Source organism: Haplochromis burtoni, unplaced genomic scaffold, assembly GCF_018398535.1.
Source record: "Haplochromis burtoni strain Fernald_Lab_line unplaced genomic scaffold, NCSU_Asbu1 Contig_1112, whole genome shotgun sequence".
NCBI classification, from domain to species: domain Eukaryota; kingdom Metazoa; phylum Chordata; class Actinopteri; order Cichliformes; family Cichlidae; genus Haplochromis; species Haplochromis burtoni.
In genome coordinates this window covers 18306-41911 of record NW_024583473.1, presented here as the reverse complement: position 1 = coordinate 41911, position 23606 = coordinate 18306, and the positions used below count along the sequence as shown (strand labels likewise).

Sequence of the window (23606 nt, the reverse complement as noted above, 5' to 3'; positions counted from 1 at the left end):
TTTGAATTTATTAACTGACTCTGACGGAGCCTTTTCCTCTCTGACTGCAGCAGCTGTTACATCCTCCTCACACTGCTCTCACTCAGGTCTCTGGAGTGTGTTACTGAGGCGTGCCACCACCATCGGTATGGTTTGGTTCTGCAGATGAACAAATACGTCTGTTTCTCTCATACATCTTTACATTCGGTGTGTCTGCTGGTATTGTGTTAGACAGGCCGGCCTCCACAGACACAGCTTTGGCCCTGAATCCTCACTGCTGAGCTTCAGCCTTTCTTCAACTGTGAACCGTTTTTTACCTCAAAAATAGTTTCAAGAAGAGTGTCTGTGCTCGTGCAGAATGCTTCTATGTGTCTTATCGTTCTTTGCAGAGCTCTGAGCAGCCTTATCTATGAGCTCAGAGACCAGAGCATCAGACTCATCCTGAAGGCTGAGTGAAGGCTGAGGTCTGCCCTCAGGACATCAGGCCGATAGATACTTCTTGTTGTTGCTGTTACGTTTAAGACCAGTGTGCCCAGCTGTAGTTTTTCATGTCCAAATCCACAAACTGGTAGACAGTGCAGCTGTGTTTCTCCTGTTTCCGTGTCCACCTGCAGTCAGCCTGGTTTAATATGAACTTCGCTGTAGATTTTATCGAGACATGCAAAATAAAAACAAATCATCTCAAAACATTTCTGCACTAAGATAAGATAAGATGACCTTTATTAGTCCCACAGGTGGGAAATTTGTTTTGTTACAGCAAAAGTGCAAAGTTATGTAGCAGAAATTAGAAAACACTGGAATGCAATAAAATAAAATAAAATAAAATACTATATACAATAGAATAAAATAGAAATACAAATGCTATATACCACTGAGTAAGAAAATAGAAAAGTACAACTTCGTCAGAAGAATTGCACATATAGCAGTCTTATTGCACGTGTGAGGGTTTGATCTGAAGAGACTATGTGACAAACAAACTGAGGACCTCATTGTGGAACTGATTATCATTTTTTCTAAACACAGCGTCTCTGTGGCCTTTAAACCCCAAAACACACTCTGCCAAAAATCGGTCCACCCCAAGGATCGGGTCCCCTGACACAAACAAATCATATTAATGATCAAGGAGCTGACCTCACTGCACATTGTTCATTCAGTGGTGCTAGTTTCAGTCATTATGCAAATGTCTTGTTTATAAGGTTGGAAACCTGCAGTCAGCTGAGACTGTAGAAGTCACCTGATGATGAAACGTTTCTCCCACTGAAAACGTCTAGATCAGGGGTCCCCAATCCCAGTCCACGGGGGCCGGTGTCCCTGCAGGTTTTAGATGTGTCCTTGATCCATCACAGCTGATTTAAAAGGATAAATTGCCTTCTCAACATGTCTTGAAGTTCTCCAGAGGCCTGGTAATGAACTAATCGTGTGATTCAGGTGTGTTGACCCAGGGTGAGATCTACCTGCAGGACACCGGCCCTCGCGGACTGGGATTGAGGACCCCTGGTCTAGATGAACCTTTTGGGCTGTCCACGTTTAATGGAGTGACAATAAAGAAAAGTATCTATTTCAAACTTGTTCCTGATGTCTCTCATCCCCAGAGACCACGTTGTTCCTTTTCAGGTTTCTGCAGGAGGATATTCACTAAACCTGGAGTGTTTTCAACTAAAAGCGATGCTGCTGTTAGTTTCAGAACCTCAGACTGATGGTGAGGGAAACAGAGACCTCCAAAATAAATATAACAAGTATATATAGCATTAGAATATCGTTGCTGTTCCTTTTTTCGTACATAAACAGGCTTCGCGTTACTGTCTGTTGCTTCACCGCCGACGGCTGCCTTTGAGGCCTTCAGACACAAAAACAGAGTTATTTGTATTGATCTTCTTTAAGTGTATTGATCTTTAATCTTCTCGGCACAGCATGAAAGAGGTGGCAAAATGTTTTCAGTCAATGCTGCACCACCGATTTATATGAATATCATATTTAACGCGTTATCGGTGGGGAATTACTCCCATTGCTTCATTGCTGAGTTCGTGATCGGACAGACTTCCCGTGAATCGTTATATACACATATATATATGTGTATATAACATGTGTTTTTTTTTAAATACATATAGATATAATACTATTTAATTATTTTCATGTGTACCAAACGGCGACGTTTGGATTTTGTTTTTAGGCGCTATTTGCAGCGTCATCGTGACGTTTGACGTATGAAAGTGCGTGCTGACGCTGCGTGGGGCCGTTTTCCCTCCTCGTTGACAAAGCTGTGCGGTGGATGTTGAGCTAAAGCGCTTCCATCGCTGAACTTTCTGACTCTGTAGCTTGGTCAGTGTGGACGGAAGGCAAACAGAGAGGCGGGTGTCACATTGGTGTTAAAGGTCAGTGTCTTTTAAAACGTTTCTTTTGTCTGTCTTAGTTTTGTTTTGCTATCGTTCACTTAGCCGCAAAGCTAGCTAGCTGCTTAGCATTAGCTTGACGCAGGTAACTCGTAACAGCGATTAAACTGCGCGCCTGTAAACATCCAGGACAACGGTGAGTTTGTAACGGGGTAATCTAAACCTTTACACCGTCCTCTTCAGTGGGCGACGCGGCTGTTTGGTAGCTCGGTGTGTGTCGGCTAGATTCACGGAGCTAACTTGTTGTTAGCGGGAGCGGAAATAATGCTACATGACTTCACCTGCGGTTTGGAGCTGGTTTGGTCTGGCTCGGACTCGCCCGGTTAGGAGCCGGAATAGCACCTACTGTAAACCCGCCCAGTTTTTCCAACATTAACGTTTGTGTTTCGGATGTTTGTGACTAACCGGCGGATCAGCTCGGTTAGCCGCACGTGGAGGCGAATCGAGGTCGGCGAGAAATGACCGATAGCGTGATAATGTGCTCAGAGAAGTCATTAAAACAAGGGTAAGGGTAAACGCGTGCAGTTTCCGTCAGCTGAGGTCATTTTGTACCCGTGAAGCATTTAAAGAATTCCACCTTAAATGCTTCCTGACTGTGGATTCGTGGAGCGAGATGAAGATCGGAGGTTTGACTCGTGGGTTCATGTGTCTGTTTCCATCCCTGACAAAGAGAATAAATGAAAAACATGATTTGAAACAAAACAACAAACCACAGCTGGAACCAACACCTGGCATTTCTTGTGTGTAAGAGGGTCATGAACCACAGTAAAAACAAGGTGCGAATATTGAATGAGTAAAGGTATAAAAGTCAGTGAATGTGTGATTTTCAGTGTCTCTGTAGGAGAAATGCTGTTGCATGTTCGAACATGTAGAAAGAGCCCAGAGTTAATTATCCTACACAAAGATTTGTTTTTCATCTAAAACGCATCAGAGCCGATGTGTCGTGTGTCAAATGTACTCGGAGGAGATCGGGAGCTCCAGAACACCTAACCTGCACAAAAGATGCTTTAGAACAGGAAGTGCAGTGATTTCTAATCAGGAGTGAGCGCAGTCGTTGTCCTCGTGTTCTCAAATATACACAAGAAGACTTCATCGTAACACTGTAGTCACAGGATTGTGAGTACTGTTGTAATTAAATTCCTTCCCACAAACACTTGCTGAAAGGCGCTCCTGCACACCGAAGCAGCGTTTGCACTGATGAGCAACAACAGGACAGAGCTGAACACCACCTGATGGTGTTCCTCCTTCCCTTATTTGTAATGAGACGTAAAAGCTGTAGAGCTTTTGGTCCAAGCTTTGCAGCGGCTGAGTGTAAGTGTGTTCCTGTTGTAGAGAGTAACACTGCAAATGCTGCGTCCTGCTGTTCTTCTGCCTGTAACAGTTGCTGCCTGTGCAGTTTAACAGCTGGATGGAGCTTCTGGTCTGAACCAGTGAGAGTGCAGTGTCACGGTTGGACACGCTCCTCTGTCGTCACGTCTGGGTTAAAAACAGAGCTCGGCATTTCCTCTGGTTCCGGCTCCTCCCACCATCCAAAGACGTGACACTATGAGTCATGCTCATTGGCTCTTCTAAAGTCCTCTGTGGATGTGAGGCTGAAGCCAAAGTTCTGTTTGTAAATGTGGTTTCTCAGAGCAGAAGCTGATACCGAACATTTAATTTGAGTGACGTCAGAGAAGTTTTCCTCCTGCTGTTCAGAAGGTTTTTCCTCAGCTGGGACACTAAAGTGTCTTTAAGGCGTGATCTACGGTCAGTGTGTTACCTGCAGCAGTAAACCACACCCCTAAACAGACATACAAGCTAAACCTGAAAGATCCAGTGTGTGTTTAAGTGAAGCTGTTGCTCTCCATCAGACACCATCCACAAACACGGCAGCAGAAAACAGAAGCTGCACATCTGCTGCTGCCTCGATCGGTTAGTCGGCGGGACTGAAGATAAACGTTTGGTCTAAACTGTACGGTGGTGTTTGTGTCCACAGAGACTTATGCTGTCCTGCTAGCAGGGCAAGATGTTCAACAAATCATTTGGGACTCCCTTCGGTGGCGGGGCGGGAGGATTTGGCACCTCGTCCACCTTCGGTCAGCAAAGTAAGTGAATTTCTTTTTGTACAGGAGCGTGAGCTCGATGCCTCGGGCGAGTCAGAAATGCCAAATATCCAAACTAATGTGGAAGAAATGATGAGAGCAGCACATCATTAGGATTTACACACACACACACACACACACACACACACACACACACACACACACACACACACACACACACACACACACACACACACACAGTTTCATTACGCTTCAGTTTGAAATCCTGAAGCGTAATAGAGCTTCAAATTGTCAAAAACAAAAGTGAAACATCAGGAGGCAGTCGATGTTTTCACTATTAGCAGACTGATCATTGCAACGCGAGGGCCCGCGGTAACGCAGAGACTAAATATCTCACAGATAGAAAAACACAGTTCCCTCTGATAGAGGTGGACATGAATCATTGTGTCTTCATCTGGTCTCTTTTCTCCAGACACGGGCTTTGGGACGGCGGGAGGCTTCGGCACGTCTGCATTCGGGGCGACGACAAACACTGGAGGACTGTTTGGATCCACGCAGAGTAAACCAGGTTTGTGTTTCATTCAGCAAAAATGTTTGTGGTGCTTCAGTGTGCATAGATGAGATTTTCCAACAACATCTCAACGCAGCTCGGCGCTGTCTCCGATGGATTCATGTGGTTTTTCAGTTTTGCTTTGTTGATGCGTGATGGGCTGCAGGACTGCAGAGAAACTGTCGGTTCAAAGCTTCCTTTCTGCTCTCGGCCCGTTCTGTACAAATCCAGTAAAATGATCCTTCAGAGGCGGCTTAGTCATGAGGGGCGTGTCTAAAGAAGGAAAACTCGTAAGTGCTGACCTGTCCGTGTTGCTCCTTCAGGTGGGCTCTTTGGGTCCAGCACGTTCAGCCAGCCGGCAACTTCCTCCACCAGCACCGGCTTTGGTTTCGGCGCGGCGAGCGGCACCTCCACCAGCCTGTTTGGCAACACTGGCACAGGCACCACCGGCGGACTCTTCTCCCAGCAGAACAATGCTTTCGGTGCCAAGCAAGCCACCTCGTTTGGAAGTGAGAACCCTCCAAACCCTCACTCTCGTTTTTATTAAAAACGATAAATCGCCGCAGCGACGACAACGAGAAAATCAGAAACCTTAAAGAACAAAAAGCATGTTTACAGTTTTATGTAAATATGAGAAAAATGACGTTGTTGTGTTTGAAGCAGCTGCTCCGACTCTCCTTCTGTTCGGCCCATAATGACGTGAACTCTCTCTTCAGGCTTCGGGACGAGCACCAGCAGCAGCGGCGGCCTCTTCGGCTCCACCAACACCACCTCCAACCCGTTCGGCGGGGCTACGTCCCTGTTTGGAGGTTCGGGGTTCTCCGCCACTCAGCAGCCGGGAACGACCGTGAAGTTCAACGTGAGTGACTATTCTTCCCCTTTAATCGTCTTTCTGCTCCTCAGACACTAAACGTCTCACTGTTTTTATGCTCTGTGTTACATTTGTTTTCCCTCCTTCAGCCTCCGACAGGAAGTGACACAATGGTGAAGGCGGGCGTGACAACGAGCATCAATACGAAGCACCAGTGCATCACTGCCATGAAGGAGTACGAGAACAAGTCTCTGGAGGTCCGTTTTCACTCGGCTGGCCGCGGCTCTTAAACGCAGCCACTAAAATCTCAGTTTTGTTGTTTGACGATGTTGTTTCTTCCTCTCCCTGCAGGAGTTGAGGCTGGAGGACTACCAGGCGGGCAGGAAAGGCCCAACCAACCCGATGGCCCCGGGAACCGGCAGTCTTTTCGGCCAGGCCACGGCCACGCCCAGCGCCACCACCGGCCTCTTCGGATCCTCGGCTCCCAACAGCAGCTTCTCCTTCGGCCAGAACAAGAGCACCTTCGGAGGGCGTAAGTAGCTGTGACGTAGAGCCCACAAACAATAAGAAGTGTTGATGAGAGCAAGTGAAGTGACGTGCGTGTCTCTGTCTGTTCAGCAACTACCGGCAGTTTTGGCGCGACCACAGGCGGCCTGTTCAGTCAGCAGACCCAGCAGCAGGCCGGCAGCCTCTTCAAGCCCTTTGGTGCGACCACCACCGCCCAGAGCACCGGCTTCTCCTTTGGAAACACCAACACGATAGGACAGGCCAACACCAGCAGCATGGTGAGACTAGCTCCGCTTCACTGTTTCTGACACATCAGGTTGAGTTTGATTGCTGCTCATTTTCACACAGTTTCACTCCTGCAGCCACAAAAAGTAAAGACTTGCAGGTGGAAACCAGCAGACTCGGCTTCACTTTGATTCAGTTTCGTTTAGCAGCCAAAGCACACGCTGTCGTCCAGTGATGGGAATAACGGCGTTACTTTTTTCAGTAACAAGTAATCTAACTAATTACTATTTCTATCGTTACAACGGCGTTACTGTTACTAACAAGAAAATGCAGTGCGGTCGCATTATTGTTTTTCAAGAAACAGATGGTTGAAGCTGTGTTCAGCTGGTTCAGCATCTTATATCAGCTGCAGGAAGTAGCTGTAAGTAGTCTGGATGCTGCAGCTTTAAGCAGCTGCGCGCTCCTGCGATCACTTTCTGCCCGACGACCACTTTTTGGCACAACACCTGGAGCTCAGGGGGCAAAACAATCACATGCTGTTTGACTGAGGAAGAATAAAGTAGTCGTGGTAAGCCAATCACATGACCACTTCAAGATGACAAAGCAACACGGTGATATATACCAGTTTATAAATTGTGTTGATCGGCCACGTAAAACCAGTCGTGATAAACGTGTTTTTCCTCAATAGTTTCGTCACGTTTCTCTAAGGACAGCGCAGCGAGCACGCTCCGCCTATGAGCAAAATAAACAAAACAAAAACAGCCCGTTGGTGGAAAAATGCACCATGTCGACCAATCAAAACATGATACTGCAACATGACATTTTGTGTGGCATCTTGTTGAATGCAGAACAGCTGATTGTTCTGTAAATAGTTTGAAATGGTTTAAAAAAAAAAAGGGTCAAAGGTAAATGGCTGCAAATAACTTTGTTTGCAAAACGTGTGGATATGATTTTAAAACTGACGATTTATATTTGCATTTAAAGTTATGAAATATGATCAATAAACATGTTTGTGGTTGTTACAGTAGAAAAAATAAAACCTTTTCTACTTGGATTTTATGTTTGTCTGATTTTAGATCAATTGTGTTAGTACAGTCTGTCAAAATGAAAACATGACTGTAGATTCAGACACGTGAGGCTGTGCTGAAAAGGATGAGACCAAACAAAGTAAATAGTTTTTAAAGGTGAAATGTGGAGGAAACATCAAAACTAGTCAAAAATGGCCGATTACACCCGGGACCCCAGAGGGTTAAACTTTTTTTTTTTTTTTAAAGTAACGCAATAGTTACTTTACAACTTATTAATTACTTTTAGAATCTTGTAACTCAGTTACTTTTTTGAAGAAGTAACTAGTAGCTATAATGAATTTTTCAAAGTAACTTGCCCAACACTGCTGTCGTCTCAGCTTGACTTTCAGCTGCCTCTGTGTTGGTGCGGTGCAGCATGTTTTCTCTTGACTCTGAAGCTGTTTGAAGTCACAGTGAGGTTGTTTGGATGTTTCTTCAGGGTTTGTTTGGGAACACGGCGGCGTCTCAGTCGGGCGGCTTGTTCGGCTCAGCTCAGACCAGCACCGCCACTGGTTTCGGGACAGCCACGGGCCTGTTCGGCCAAACCAACACTGGATTTGGGAATGTCGGCACTCAGGTTGGGATCAGAGCAGACCCATTATTGTCCAGTTGTGAATTATTTGTGTGTGTGTGTGTGTGTGTGTGTGTGTGTGTGTGTGTGTGTGTGTGTGCGCCCCCGGCGTGCAGCAGCTCCTCCCCTCATCAGATGTTTCCTCATCAAACTCTTGTTTGTGATGGCAAACAACTCTGTGTCCATACAGTTTGAAGTGAAGCACAGTCTGATTTCAGTCTGAAGGACACGGCGCTTCGTTCGTGTCCGGCCTGTGTGCGTTTTACGATTATGTGCTCTGCTGTTTGTGAGGACAGTTTGAAATAAAGAAGCAACGACTTATTCTTTATTCTATAAAAGCAGGGAAAGAGATGGATGATCAAATGCAGCAGGGCGTGTGCTGCAGGGTTTCAACCACATTTACAACTAAAGAGAAGCTCAATAACATAGATTTTAATGTCTTTACTGGCAGAAGTTATCAAGTCTTTTAAAAACCAACACGTTTAAGCATCATCCATGAGCAGAGCTGCTGTTACTGGTGTGGATTAACAATCTGTGAACTCTGACCTGTTAACGGTAAAATAAATCAGCGATTATGGTGTTTCATAGTGAAGTGACAGGAGGACAAAACTGTAAAAAAATAACTTATCATTTACGGATCTGTTTAAAGCTGGGTTGCAGCTCAGTGTGAGAGTCTTACCCTGCACCCTCGCTGTTAGCTTCCTCCACGCTGTTAGCGCCAAACATCCCAAACCACGAGGTTAAAGCAGAGTTAACGGGTGCGCCTGTTTTCAGGAGGATGCCTTTAATGACTCGAGAACAAATATCCCAGAGCACGCGGGGAAGCTCGTGTATTTCCAGGCAGATGCTTCTTTGAGCACTCGGAGCTCTTTTGTAGTCCTGAGGCTGAGTTTAAGTTTGAGTGATAAGTTTTAGGTCCTTTACGTATCCTGTGACTTTGGCTTCTGCAGCAGAGTTTATTCGGTAACAAGACAGCCGGGTTCGGCACCACCACCACCAGTGCCCCGTCCTTCGGCACCACCACCGGCCTTTTTGGGAACAAGCCCACCCTCACACTGGGAACCGGAACCAACACCTCCACCTTTGGTAAGTCAGCTGAAAATATGTGACGATGTCAAAGTTTCTGCGCCTCCGGCTCTTCAGCTCGTCCTGTTTGATTGTCTGGCTGCAGGTTTCGGTGCAAACCCTGCTGGAGGAGGACTGTTTGGGAACAAGTCCACCACTGGAGCGCTGGGGACCGGACTGGGAACCAGCTTTGGAACAGGTAACAGACCCAGCAACGGTACCCAGTAACTGCCTCGTTGCTTTAACTAGGACACTCACCTCTGCTCAGTCAGCCAGAAAAAACTAAACGGTCAGTTTGTCCACGTCTGTGTGTCCAGCAGTCGGCCCCGGGCAGACACTGTTTGGCAACACCCAGAACAAACTGGGCACCGCGCTGGGAACGATGGGGACGTTCGGAACAACTGGGTTCAACAGTGGAACGAGCACCCTGGGATTCGGAGCGACGCAGCCCGTCGGTGAGCGGCCACATGTTTTAGAGATGAGGACAGATTGATGCTGTTAAAACGTCATCATTTAGTTCGTTCATGTTTCTTTTATGCTGCTGGTAAAGATGTGACTCAAACTGCCCTCCGGCTGCTGTTTCACGTCCCCACGGGCACACGTGGAGCGTTAACGTCTTCTCATTTCCAGCCCTCACAGATCCCAATGCAGCGGCTGCCCAGCAGGCCATGCTCCAGCAGCAGCTCAGCGTGCTGGCGTACTCGCCATACGGAGACTCGCCGCTCTTCAGAAACCCGCTCTCAGACCCCAAGAAGAAGGAGGAGGTAAGGGTGGCGTAGCTGATGAGCTCCAGCTGCTCATGTACGAAGTTATTTTTAAATTCTATCGAGATCCAAAGATGAGGATTTACTTTCAGTTTTAACTTCACGGCAAAGAAGCCGTCAAACTCGAGCTTCTGCCCCGCAGTAGGCTACGTCCACACTAACCCAGACAAATTTGAAAGCGGTGTTTTCATTTGAAAACGCTCAAAGTCCACACTTTTCAGTCGTTTTCACAGAGTTGTGCGTCCACATCGAAATGGCCAAAAACGCTGACGTTCCAGTGCTGCGCATGCGTGAAACGTAAGAAGATTCTGCCTGCCTCATTTCTGTCTGCCGCTTATTTCCGGCTCTTTGAAAGTTTTTTAAATGGACTCACAATGAGGTGGAGTTGTTGCTGTGAGTAACACAAAAGTACAAAGTTCCAAAGTGAGTGAGAATTAAAGAATTTGAAGAAAAGCTCTCTGGAGCACGTGCAGACTGATGTTGATCTTTAACAGGGCCGTCAAAACTGAGAGCAAACAAAACAACTGCTGTGTAATGCCCTCCGCTGTCTTAGTTTGTCACATGACTGCATCATATGACTAAAATGTGTCATTATTTTCGAGAAGGCTCCGGGTTTGCTGTCCACACTGCAATGCAAAAACAGCGTTTCCAAATGTATTCGCTTCAGAGAGCATCTTCAAAACGCCTCAGTGTGGACAGGAGGCAAAAACTCAGAGAAAAAGATGTATTTTCAAACAAAAACATATTAGTGGGAGTAGGGCTGCCACCATTCGTCGACTATCAAAATCGTCGACGACTAATTTAATAGTCGACGCGTCGTTTGAAGCTTTGTAAGATCACGAAAGACGCAGGAAAAGGTAGCAGGATTTAAGAGTGTAATAACGGACTGAGACAGAAGATGGCAGAACAGGCTTCTCCCCGCAGCACGCCGTGTAATAAATACTCGACTCCAGCTACATGACGCCCAGCTGGAAACACTTCACACAAGTCGAGCTGCCCAAGATTCACAGAATTCACAGAAAATGTTACATTTTTGTGATTTATATCGTTATCGGACGATAGATGTTTTATATCGGGAGATTTTGGTCATATCGCACAGCCCTAGTTGATGCATATTTTAATTAACTCTTCCTGTCTATTAGTGCCTCCCTTCTGTGCTAGTGCCCGATCTGTACTTAAAATGACTTGTGTTGCTTCTCTGTGTTACTGTGAAGCACTTTGGTGAGCCTTCAGGTTTTTACATGTGCTATATAAATAAAACTGTATTGTATACCATATTTTTTGCACTATAAGGTAGGGCTGTGCTGTTCTAACGTTTGAGTCTAAGGTTTATTTTTTAGCACCTGACGGCCCTTTTTTTGCTTCTCCTCTGTAAACACTCTGCATCTTTCACGTGATTCAGTTTATTTTGAAAAGTCTCAACAGGATCTTGAGCCTTATTGTGAAAGGTTTACGTGGAACATAAACAAGCGGACACGCGATGCTGTTACTGTTGTTGTTGCTAACGACAACGCATAAAAACAGGCGCTTGTCCGTCCGTAGTGTGGTGATATTAAATATAAGAGAAAGAGAGAACTTTAATAAATTAATATAGCCACTACAGCGACATCAGAACCATGAAAAAATATTGCTGTAAACGGTTTATTTTGCTACACCACGAAACAAACGATAGCGTAAAATGAAACGATAAATGTTTTTATATAGTCATCCGATATATCGTTATATGAACAGCCCTACTATAAGGCGCACTTAAAATCCTTTAATTTTCTCAGAAGTCGACTGAGCGCCTTATGTATGAATTCTGGTTGTGCTTACTGACCTTGAACCGATTTTATGTGGTACATGGTGCACAGCAATCAGTCAAAATGTTTTAGTACAACTTTGCTAAGCTACGAAGCCGCACCACTTGATGGATTGTCGGAGCATTAGGGCTACCGTAGTCTGGAGCCTCGCTGAGGAATCTGGGTCCTAAACTCCGTTCACTTCTGGTCCCAAAGTCAAACGAACATTGTGACATCACTGAGAGTTAAAAACTGTCTAAATTCTTTCATCTTTGACAAAATGATCAGCGTTCTGCTCTACCAGGTGTAACATCCAGGCATCCATGAAAACAGAATTTATGACATTTAACAGAGTTAGAAGTTAGCAGGGAGTGAGCTCACTAGCTTCCACTTAAGCATGATATAGCATGTTCTGACTGAGAGACTTATGAAAAATTCAAACGTACCGCTCTGCTGTCACTTCCAACATGAATGAAGACGGAAAACTAAACACCAGTGACAGGAACGTAGAATTTATTACATAAAGTAATACAAAGCTGTAAGTTAACTTGTAATCTGCATCTCTTCTTTGTTCTGACAGCGCCTGAAACCGACCAATCCGACGGCTCAGAAGGCTCTGACCACGCCCACTCACTACAAGCTGACTCCGCGTCCTGCGACCAGGGTGCGGCCCAAAGCGCTGACGTCTTCCGGAGCCTCGAAGTCGCAGCTGTTTGACGGCCTGGATGACGACGAGCCGTCGCTCACCAACGGAGCCTTCGTGCCGAGGTACACCTCCGCTCGCCACGCAGCGGCAAAGTTAAATATGACCGTGCGCATGCCGACAGGTAACGCTGTCCGTTTCCTCCACAGGAAGAGCATCAAGAAGCTCGTGCTGAAGAACCTGAACAACAGTCAGTACAGCAGTCCTCTGAACAAGGAGAGCGACGACCTTGCCTCGCCGTCAGAGTACCCACAGAACGGACACAGGTCTCGCCACGTTCCTATTGGCTGTCACGTCTCTGAGAGTCAAAAGTGTAACATGACCGTAGAAACTGCAGCGCTGATTCAGGCATGAGCCGCTTTGACGTTTCCTTTCTCTCTCCTCCCCTCGCCATGTTCTCCTATTTGCAGCCACGTGGAGGAGGAAGAGGAGCAGCTGAGGAGGGTGGCGGGCCCCGGCAGGCGGGCCGACGACGACCCGGAGGTCACCCAGTTCTACGTCAACCCCATCGCCAAGCCAATCCCACAGGGCCGCGCCCACGCCAGCCTGCAGGACACCATCGGCGACCTGAACATGCACAAAGGCTCGAGGAACGGCCTCGAGGTCAGAACCAGAACAAACATCACCGCCTCCCCAAGCGTGTCGTCGCTAGCAGAGAACGAGCGCCACAATAACGTAGTTACGATATCGGACGATAAACTAGCAGCTGTGAGATTTAACCACGAACACGAAACTAACCGCCGATTTAAGCTGAGCTGCAGAATCAGCGGCACAAATAAATCAGTGTTCGAGTCCCGAACATCAGCTGAACAAATTAGAAACATTAATCCCGTTTTGCAGCTCCTCGTTTTCTTCACTGCTTCTGAACTTTTACATTTTGCTGCCACCTAGTGGCCCGAGGCGGCACAGCACGCTAGAATCGCGGCTGATTCTGAGCTTTTTGTTTTTTCAGCTGAGCAACGATGACGTGTCTGCGTCCTTCGGCGAGGAGTCTCTGCAGGAGGAGCAAGAGGAGGAGCAGCAGCTGTCCCAGCAGTCTCCGCACCCTGCAGGTAACTGAGCGTGCTCGCTGATTTCAGCTTCCGTCCGCATTTCCTTCGCTGGACGGTAAAAGACGCGCGTTTGCTTTGCTGTTTTCAGGCATCGTTCTGAATCGTGTGGGCTATTACACCATCCCCTCCATGGACGAGCTCGCCGACATGGTGGACGAAAACGGGGAGTGCATCGTGGAGAACTTCACCATCGGCAGGAAAGGTACCGCCTGCGCACGTGTGATGTCATACTTCAGTCGTACGCTAACAGGTTTGAGCTGAAGTCGGCTCTGATTGGACAGCTGTCTCACCGCTCTTCACCGATCTGCTTTTCCAGGTTACGGCTCCATCTTCTTCCCCGGCGAGGTGAACGTGTCGGGACTGAACCTCGACGAAATCGTCCACTTCAGACGCAAAGAGGTCATCGTGTACCCGGACGACAAGAGCAAGCCGCCGGAGGGGGAGGGGCTTAACAGGTAAGCGACAGGAAATGACGGGAAACCTTACAAACCAAAACGAACGTCTCAAAGGAAAAAAGATTTCAGTTTAAAAACAAGCTAACTTACAGGATTCGTTCACCTCATTTTTCTAAAAGTAAGGACGGCGCTCGCTGCTGGCCAGCGAGAAGAAAAATCCACCCCTTCCCTATTGGTGGAAGAATTTAGCGTATCGACCAATCACAAAATGATATGGCAACATGTGACATCTGGTTGTTTAGGAAGAGGAGGAAGTTTAGGGGAGAGAGTTTTGAGAGGTGTTGTTCAGCGTGTGAATGTGTAGTTAGTGTTTCGTTGTGTACTTATTGTTTCGACGTGCACAACAAAGCAGTTGGCAGCACCGCGCACTGAGGCGACTGCTGAATGTCACCGTTCTGCCAAAACGCCACCGAAGGCAGATTATGATGTAAACACTGCCTCCAGGTGGGAAACAGGAAGTGATGTGCTCTTCTGTCCTGTGACGCTTTCATGGAGTGGCACAAATCACGCGTGTGGCAGAACACGTGATTGTTCTATAAATAGGTTTAAATGGTTCAAACACTTTAACTGCATTTTTAGTTAAATGGATTTATGGAACTTGTTTGCATTTCAAGTCGAAACCATGAAAATGGTTTGTTAAACGTGTTTGTGGTTGTTAGAGTAAATATTACTTTTATGTTTTTGTGTTAATGTTAAAATGAAAAATGATACCAAAGGAAGCGAACAGTTTTTAAAGGTAAAATCAAAAGTAGTCAAAAACGTGTGATCATACCCTCGACCCCAGAGGGTTAATCAACCTGTGGCGTTCTGCCTCCGCTTCCTGTCCTGATGTGGATCTGTGTTTTCGCAGGCGCGCGGAGGTGACTCTGGACGGCGTTTGGCCGAACGACAAGACGGCCTGCACCCAGATCAGGAGCCCCGAGCGTCTGAGCGACATGAACTACGAGGGCCGGCTGGAGAAGGCGTCGCGCAAGCAGGGAGCTCGCTTCCTGGAGTACCGACCTGAGACCGGGTCCTGGGTGTTCGAGGTCAGTTTATGTGATTAAAGCGCGCTCGCTGCCCGCTGCTGTGGCGTGACACCTGATGAACGTCAGCACCGTCCTCGTTTACGTTCGTTGATGTTTGAATGTTTTCAGCAAGTTCAGATCCACAACACTTAGATAAAAATGATGGAGTCACTTCTGTTTGTGTGGTTCTCAGGTGTATCTGACTCCTCCCCCTCTTTATTCCTCAGGTGGCGCACTTCTCCAAGTACGGCCTGCAGGACTCGGACGAAGACGAGGACGTCCCGCTGAAAGCGGAAGCCAAGAAGCTGAAGACGCTGACGCTCCCTCCCTCCCGGCTGCAGCAGCAACAGCTTCCCCCCTCTCAGCAGCAGGTGGCGCCACAGGCTCAGGTAGAGCAGCCCGCGCCCTCCCACACTCACCCTCCTCCTCCTCACTGAGGCCACTGATTAAAGGAGCGTTTCACCCAATGGTGTGCTCGCAGGTCGATTTTAACCAGACGTTTTCAGTCTTTTGTTTGTTTGTTTTTAAGTTTGAAGCTTTTTGATTTTGATCATTTTCACTCGGAGCAGCTGTGCAGCGTCAGCGCTCTGCCTGATGTGGAACCAGTTCCACCAGTGGCTCTAGAAAGTCACCACTGATTCGTGGATGCAGATTACACATGACCCTGATCTCGCATATTAATCATTTGGGAAATGTTGGACAAAGGCAGAACTGGCTCCACGGCGCCGCCGGCGAGCGTGTGACGTTTTCCGTTTTAAATCCTTTTACTGTCAGACGTCGGTGATTTATGAGTGAAGGAGTTGTGTGACATAAAGGTCAAAGGTCAGGAACAGAGCGCTCAATAAGGAGCCGACTTTGAGCTGCTGTAATGCAGTCTGAGAATAACGAGACGCATCCAGGAGTTTTACAGGATTAACGAAGGAAGTTCAGCGTTAACGATGACAGAGGAGCGAAGAACGTCGAGACAGAGTCAAAATATTTATATTCAAAGCAAAAAACTCACTTTTTTCTTTTACCAATAAACTGAGAAACAAGAACAGACACATCTCTACAAACGGCGTTCTTCATGTTCGGCGAGCGCTGCGATAGTCCAAGAGGTTTCCAGAACTAAAGATCGCAGACGCTTGATTCTCCGAGAGTCGGAAACAGACGACAGGCTTATCACCTGTGAGAAGGTCGCGAGGTGAAAGGTCGGGTCAGTTTTACAGAAGCCGTGAAGTAGAAGAAAAAAAGGGGCGTTTCAGGGTCAGTTCTTTGGAGGAGCGCCCGGGGGTCCAAGCGCCTCTCACTCATCTACACAAACGTTTTGCTGTTTCGTGTTTTTGTGATGTTTAGACGCTGACAGACGGTTTGATCTTTGTAAACAAACTCTGTTTATGTTATGAGGGAGATTTTTATAGAAACCTGATTGAATTTGTGACAAAATGTAACATTTCCTCGTTGAAATGAATGAAAACAAATAAAGTTAATGAAGACATTTGAACTTTGGTCTGTAAACTTTGTGTGAAGATGGTCGTTACTCCAGAGAGAAGCTCAGCTCTGATTGGCTGATAAAGAGGAGAACCCGCCTGTTTTATTCCCACCTGGTTTGACAAAAATGTTTTTTGGGCTGTTTGTCGGTGAGTGCTCGGCTCGATTCAGATTTTATTGGAACACGACCGAACACGGCACAAGAAGAGACGTGCAAACATTTTGTCCAGGATCCGACATGAAGGTGTGTTAAAGTAGCAAAACCACAGGTAACACATAGAGGCGGGGCCATCAGGTGGCACGATCTCTGAACTCCGCCCACATCGTCTATAAAGAGCACGCTCTGTAAACTCTGAATATGAAAACTGAGAAGCAGCAAAATCACTGCCATGTCTGTTTGCCTTCAGGCCATCGCCATCATGGAGCACCAGGGCGGCGCCATCGAGCTCGACAGCGACATGGCTGACATCACCCAGAGCTTCCCGACAGAGAGCATGCTGGGAGGAGAGGAAGACGGCGACCTGCTGGCGGGGGAGACGGACACGACGATCTCCAAGCTCGGCGGTCTGGCCTCCTCAGAGCTCGACGGCATATCTGCATCCGGCCACATAGCCTCTACGCTGGGGATCAACCCACACACGCTCCAGGTACAGCTATGAGCTCCGCCCACAGGAAGTGCATCACAAGGCCTGTTTGTTTGTTTTTTTTAAAGACCAAATGGTGAATAATGCATTTAACACTATGTATTATAACATTATCATACATAATGTTATATAAATGAATGTGTGACTGGCAGGAAATGGTTTTAGAGTCACGTGGCGATCCGCTCTGACCTTCTTTAGCAAACGTGTTTAAACGAGGCTACATCAGGGGGTTACCGAGGCAACCTGAGCCTTTTACTTCACTCTGCAGTTTGTCTGTTCAGTAAAATTGTCTCGTCTTCAGATCATGAAGGCGTCCCTGTTTGCTGAGGACGACGATGACACCGACATGTTCCACGATCACGCGGCGATGAAGGTTTCCGCGGATGTCTCGCCTCCTCGCCTCGTCCTGCCGCCCGCTCAGGGCCGACCCTCTGGTATGAAACGCCCGCTCGCTCCCTCACACGATGTTTCTCATCAGTCTGTTAACAGTTTGAAGCTTCAGTAAAAATGGCGGCGACGTAATCAAACTTCTGTCGCTCTGCAGCCGGCGGTCTCCTTCAGGCTCGATTCACCTCGGGCCTCTCTCAGCTGTCAGACTCTCCCCGCCCTCTCCTTCCTCCATCACGGCCGTCTCCAGCCGGCGTTGAAGCTCCCCGCTCTCTGCAGTGGGCGGGGCCTGGCCCGTCCCCCTTCACCCTGCCCTCCCGGACTCCGGAGCCTTCATTTAGGACTGTTGGCGTTCGGCGGCTCGGCGGCCCCGTCCCCCTCAAAGAGTCGATCACTCACGGGAAGGTTGGTGCTCAGGAGGTCGGCGTTTCCTCTGAAAACACCTCGAGTGCTCAAAGTGACGGTCACGTGTCACTGAGTCCTGTTAACGCTTAGAAATCCAGTTTAGAGGTCAGAGGTCAGAGTCTGTAAAGCATCATGTGAACGGCAGGTTCTCCGAGAGGAGACAAGTTCTCCCCCTAAGCTCAAAGTCGGGCCGCTGTTTTTCAGGGAGGTTTACTCATGGACACCGGGCTGTTCGCTGTGCGCTCCTTCCGGGTCGGGTGGGGTCCCGGCTGGACGCTCGCACACTGCGGCAGCCGGCTGAGCTCGCCAACGTCCAAGCAGTTCGAGCACCAAGAACTGACTGCAAAGACTGACTTCAGCTTCCTGCCGAAACCTGCCAGGAGCAAACCGTAAGAGCCACGAACACGCCGCACGCCAACACATCAGCCAGGCTGCGTCTATAGTTACCATGACAACATGACTCCATCATGTAAGGTTAACCGTACAGGCAGATTTTCATGTGCCTGTACGGTTCACCTTGATGTAATGTGCCGTTGATCTTAAATGGTTTTACTTCCACGGCGCGCCCTCCTCCTCGCCGGCGAGGAGGGCGCGCGCCCTCCACAGATCAGCTCCATTAAACTGCTTGATTTGGTTCTGCAGACTCACAGAAAGCCCCTACAAGGTAGTGGTGGAGCAGGTGGTGGGTCTGGAGCCTCCCAGAGGGAAAACCATTGAAGAAGAGGAAGATGAAGAGAGCCAGGCGGTGCTGCAGCGCCCCCTGGAGATCTGCCTGAAGCACAGCATCGTGGAGGTCCCCGACAGCTCCGCTTGCCCTGCGGTGCGACCACAGCCCGGCGTGGCGGCGCTGCACGAGTATGCCGAGTGGATCGCCGAGCTGAAAGACAGACGAGGCGACACTGAGCGTAAGTGATGACATCACAGCTGAAAGACGACGCGTTGGTGTTGACGCCGGTTTAAACGCGCTCTCTCTCTGCAGCGCTGCTGGGGTACTGGGCCGAGGTCTGGACTCTGTGCGAGGCGCTGTGGGGCCGGCTGGGCCCCTCGGATCAGGAGGCCGAGGTGCTCAGCGAGTACGAGCAGCAGCTGGAGAGGAGGCGGAGCTTCTCGGCCTGGCTGTCCCACGGTGCCTCCCACAGGGTGGAGGAGGAGGTGGCTTTGGCCGGGAAAGATCGCCATGTCGACGCAGTTTTCAGCTACCTGACGGGAAACCGCATCAGCGAGGCGTGCCGACTCGCCCAGAAGGAAGGTGAGGTTCACTCGCTCAAACAGGAAGTAGCAGCGATGAGTCATGAATGTGGCGCTCAGTAGACACGGCGACACGTTTTCCAGTCTGTAATGAAACCTCCGACTGAACTGTTTGTCCGTCCAGGAGACCATCGTCTGTCCCTGCTGCTGTCTCAGGCCGTGGGCTCGCAGTACTGCAGGGACCTTCTCGCCCTTCAGCTCGCCGATTGGCACCGCATGCAGACCGACTGCTACCTGCCCGAGGAGCGACTCCGCATCTTCGCTCTGCTCGCCGGGAAACCGGTATGACGCCATGACCAGAGTCTATAAAGCTAATGTGACACATGCAGTATCTTCTTCTGTGGTGTTAGCGGTCGTCAGCTAACCACCTGAATTAGTGCCACCTTCTGCTGGTTTTGGCGCATCACGTCCTACCAGGAAAGAATCGACAGCGTGTAAAACAAGAAATATTTTCACGAGCTTCTCTCGTGGTTATTGTTCAGTGACTTCAGTCGTTGCATCCATGTTAATAATGCTTGTAAATTATAAAGCTGACGTCAGGGTGAAATCAGGGCCTGCAGAGATCTGCACAACCTCCACTCAGTCTTCCGCTGTGGTTGGATGCTGACGGTGTTCTCTGCAGGTGTGGCAGTCCACCGACTCTTTGGTGAACGTGTGCGCCGAGCTGGACTGGAAGCGCTGCGTGGCCGTCCACCTCTGGTTCATGCTGCCCCCGACTGCCTCTGTGGCCGATGCCCTCGCCAGATACGAAGCCGCCTTTCAGGTGAGCCGCCGCTGATTTTTCTTTGACTTCTGACTGTCGAGCGTTCAGGTTACATTTACACTCGTAAAGCTTCGTCTCAGTGTTCAGCAGAGGGCGGCGTGTGCGGTGTTACGGGTGTAGCTAGTGACCTGCTTGTGTTCGTGCTGATCGGTGATCGTTGTTTCTGTCCTGCAGGGCTTGTGTGAGGCGGGGAAGTACGCCTGTGCACCCCTGCCTCCATACCTTGAGGCGGAGCAGCCAGATCTGGAGGAGGCGTCCAAACGGCCGCTGTACGACCTCTGCTTCCACCTGCTCAAACTCTACAGCGACAGGTAACCAGGCTTCAGCCGCTGGTTGGGTAAAACGTGCAGAGCGCTACTTTAACGCTTCTCCTGTCGCCCTGCAGGCACTACGGCCTGCAGCAGCTGCTGGAGCCTCTCGCCGTCACCTGGGAGCGCCTGGACTACCGCCTGAGCTGGCACCTGTGGGGCGTCCTGCAGGCGCTGCACTACACCCACCTGAGCTCCCCACGGCAGGGCCTCCTCCACGCCAGCTACGCCGCGCAGCTGGAGAGCGCCGGCCTGTGGCACATGGCCGTCTTCATCCTGCTGCACATCCCCGAGCACGCGTACGTTCACCGCGCCGCCAGCACGGCGTTTCTTCAGCAGCTTGGCTCTGAGCCAAAGAGGGCTCAGGTTGTTTTACGACTCGGATCTTTGAATCCTCGAGTCTCATGGAAACAGCTGACGGCTCTCAGCTGTAGGCGTGTTGGCTCGGTGATCCGGCCCGCTTTGTTCTGAAGGCCGTCCTCACTTTAGATCTCAGCTCGTTGTTTCCTGTCTGATCTTCTTCTCTGCGTCTTCAGTCAGAGGGAGCGAGCAGTGAGGGAGATGCTGGCGCTGCACTGCCCCCTGCAGGAGACGGAGGACTCGGTCCGCAGGGAGCGCTTCCTGACCGAGCAGCTGCTGATCCCGGAGCGGTGGATCCACGAGGCCAAGGCCACCCGAGCCCACCGCGACGGCGACAGACACCAGCAGGCCCTGCACCTGTACCGAGCCCGATACTGGAACCAGTGCCACCGCCTGCTGATCCAGCACCTGGCCTCAGGTAGACCCGCCTGTTTGCACACGCGGTCTGAACCACGTCCTGCAGAAGAGTCAAAAACTTCAGGCTCCTCTGATCTGAATAATTAGCATCATTACATCATTACATGGTTACGTTAGAGAGAATTAAAGTTCCAGTTGGTTCAAAAACACGATGAGCCAACAAGTGCTGAGGCGCTCGAGTCCACACATCACGCTATGTGTCATGTGTGAGATCAGTTTGTTGAATCTCGCTCTCTCTCTCTCAGACTGCATCATCAACGATAACCACGACTACCTCCTGGAGTTCCTGGAGGGTCTGGCGCTCCCCGAGCACTGCGCCACCATCCAGGACTGGGACACAGCAGGGGGCGTTTACCTCGACTACATCCGAGTCATAAAGACTCTGCAGGACATCCAGCAGGTACCAAACACCTCTGAGTGTTTCTGATGCTCAGCTCGATGAGGGCGACTGTTCTTTGAAAGGAAAAGTACTTCATTATGATACTTATTGAAGTAGAAGCACAAACTTACTGTAAGTGTAAAAGTAGTGATGCAGTAGTTACAGAAAGACGTTTTCAGCTCAGGTTTTTCTTTTCCTCACGTCTCTGGCGTGTGCGGCGTTCACACGAGGCGGTGACGATGTGATCGCAGCTCGAGCTCATTTCTGGTCGTCTGCATTAGAGCGATGAACACGAGCAGCATCGAGTCTCTGCTTCACGCAGCACGCCGTGGTTTCATCCAACAGTGTTTGGAGAATAAATCTGAAAGCAGGGTGTAAAATGCTGTAAAGTCTTCACGTGTTTGTGTAACTGTTTCGTCCTCACGCCGAGTTTGATCTCGTGTTTCCGTCCTCGCTGTCAGATGGAAAACGCCGGCTACGAGCTGGAGCGTCTCTACACCGATGTGACGTCTCTCTGCAGCAGGATCGAGCTCCTGCCCTGCCGCACCGCTAAAGACCGCCTCGCCCAATCAGGTAAGAGAACAACTGCATCTTTGTCCTGATTGGCTGATGTCGGACGGAGGGGAGGAGTGTGTGACTGAAACTGTCCAGGCTCGCAGTAGCTGACGCACACACACCTCTCTAACAGAAACGAGCAGTTTAAAGTCTGAACAGCTTCCGCAGCTACATCAGGTGATCTAACAAAGCCCCGCCCCCTGGTCCCCTCCCTTTCTGCAGAAATGGCGAAGCGCGTGGCGAACATCCTGCGTGCGGTGCTGAGCCTGCAGCAGGGCGATACGGCCGACTCCCTCAGCATCCCGCTCGCCCAGCTGGCGCCGCACATCAGCCGCCTGCCGATGCCCGAGGACTACACGCTGGAGGAGCTGCGAGGCCTCACGCAGTCGTACCTGCGACAGCTCATCGTCAGCCAATGAGAGCGCAGAGCGGGACGAGAAGCTTCGGCTGCTCAAACGCCTCGAAACTGACACCATAAAAGATGAGGCGAGCCGTGTGTGACCTTTAACCTCACGTCTGTCAGTCTTTTAGCTTGTGCTCAGATTTAAAACCAAACAGGAAGTGACACGAGATTTGCAGCGACATCAGGGAAGCAGTCAGAGAAAAAAGGTTCAGATACTTCCTGAGTGATCATCAGAATTTCTTCTTCCTCACTTTATTTTCAATGAAATAAAACGACCTCGAGCTCAAACGTGATGAAGGGCTGCTGCAGGTTTGACCCGCCCACCAGAGGCCGCTCCACCGCTGACGTTCCTCTGCAGGAGCCTTCAGTTTAATCGTTCGGGGTATTTGTTCTTTTGCATTCTTTCATTAGCTTCTCCTGAAACATCAGGATCATTTGATCCGACTCAAACCTGCTGACTTAAAGCCGACGAGTAAATATTAATAAACAGGAAACTGGGGGAAGAAACGGGAGCAGTTCAGAGTAAACAAAGCTCAATCTTTAACTTCCAGAAACGCTGCCCGCTGACAGCAGTCTCCTCCTCTTTGTGTTGGACTCGACTCGTTTGACCTCTGACCTTCAGAGAGCGGGTCGACGTGGTGTTTCCCCCTCGGTGGGTTTAGAAGCGGCTGTCTGTGTGTGATCACAGAGCAGGCGGTGGATGTGTAAAATGTTGACGCTCTATTTTTGTAGGTGTGTTTCTGTGTGGATGTAACTCAGATCGTTAGTGTCGCAGCTTTAAAGTCATGAGTTTGCTCCCAAAGCGAGCCGCCGGCCCGAGGTTTCACTGTAATTATATAAATATTGTATATTTTTGGAAATCAAACGGGAACATCAGGTCGTTTTTATCCCTCGATTATTATCAGATTGGATGCAAAGTCTTTGGAAGTGAAACTCTGCTTACTCATTTATTTTTCTGTTGTAGGTAAACGCCAACGATGTTTTTGGGTTTTTGTTTTTCAAAGTGAAATCGGTTGGACTGTTTGAAACTGTCGTTCACTCAGCGATGCTGCAGTGTGTGTGTGTGTGTGTGTGTGTGTGTGTGCTTGTTTTCCTCATGTTTGATATTTTTAATAAAGTCAAGTAGAAATAAACAGGTTGTTTCACATTATTGTTTTTTGAGCTCGGGATCAACTAAAGCTAGCTGGGAATAAACGTGCTAACAAAGCTAGCTTAAAAACAAACCAGCAGACACACGGGGTGAAGCTGCTTCACCTGCACAGGTGGTTTAATCTGTGCCAGAGCTCCAGCTTGACCTC

At 49.1% G+C, this 23606-nt stretch overlaps 1 protein-coding gene across 3 annotated transcripts; it reads left to right on the top strand.

The window, feature by feature from the left end:
• Positions 1 to 2178: 2178 nt before the first annotated feature.
• On the top strand, positions 2179 to 23421 carry nup98 (nucleoporin 98 and 96 precursor). Of its 3 annotated transcripts, none has more exons than XM_042216554.1 (35): positions 2179 to 2351; positions 4345 to 4453; positions 4884 to 4979; positions 5285 to 5470; positions 5678 to 5820; positions 5922 to 6029; positions 6124 to 6304; positions 6391 to 6557; positions 8011 to 8148; positions 9096 to 9228; positions 9314 to 9406; positions 9525 to 9662; positions 9838 to 9971; positions 12333 to 12520; positions 12605 to 12721; positions 12866 to 13058; positions 13408 to 13507; positions 13596 to 13709; positions 13824 to 13962; positions 14813 to 14990; positions 15197 to 15358; positions 16847 to 17086; positions 17385 to 17517; positions 17628 to 17875; positions 18080 to 18264; positions 18518 to 18780; positions 18855 to 19124; positions 19248 to 19405; positions 19746 to 19886; positions 20061 to 20197; positions 20272 to 20493; positions 20731 to 20972; positions 21217 to 21371; positions 21812 to 21923; positions 22128 to 23421. In XM_042216554.1, the coding sequence occupies exons 2-35, from the start codon at positions 4375 to 4377 to the stop codon at positions 22322 to 22324; spliced, it is 5490 nt and encodes a 1829-aa protein (XP_042072488.1). In that variant the 5' UTR covers positions 2179 to 2351; positions 4345 to 4374; the 3' UTR covers positions 22325 to 23421. The 3 variants fall into 3 exon arrangements, with proteins under 3 accessions (XP_042072488.1, XP_042072489.1, XP_042072487.1); XM_042216555.1 differs by having other exon boundaries at positions 9093 to 9228; positions 9528 to 9662; positions 22128 to 23420; XM_042216553.1 differs by having other exon boundaries at positions 9093 to 9228; positions 22128 to 23420.
• Positions 23422 to 23606: the final 185 nt, after the last annotated feature.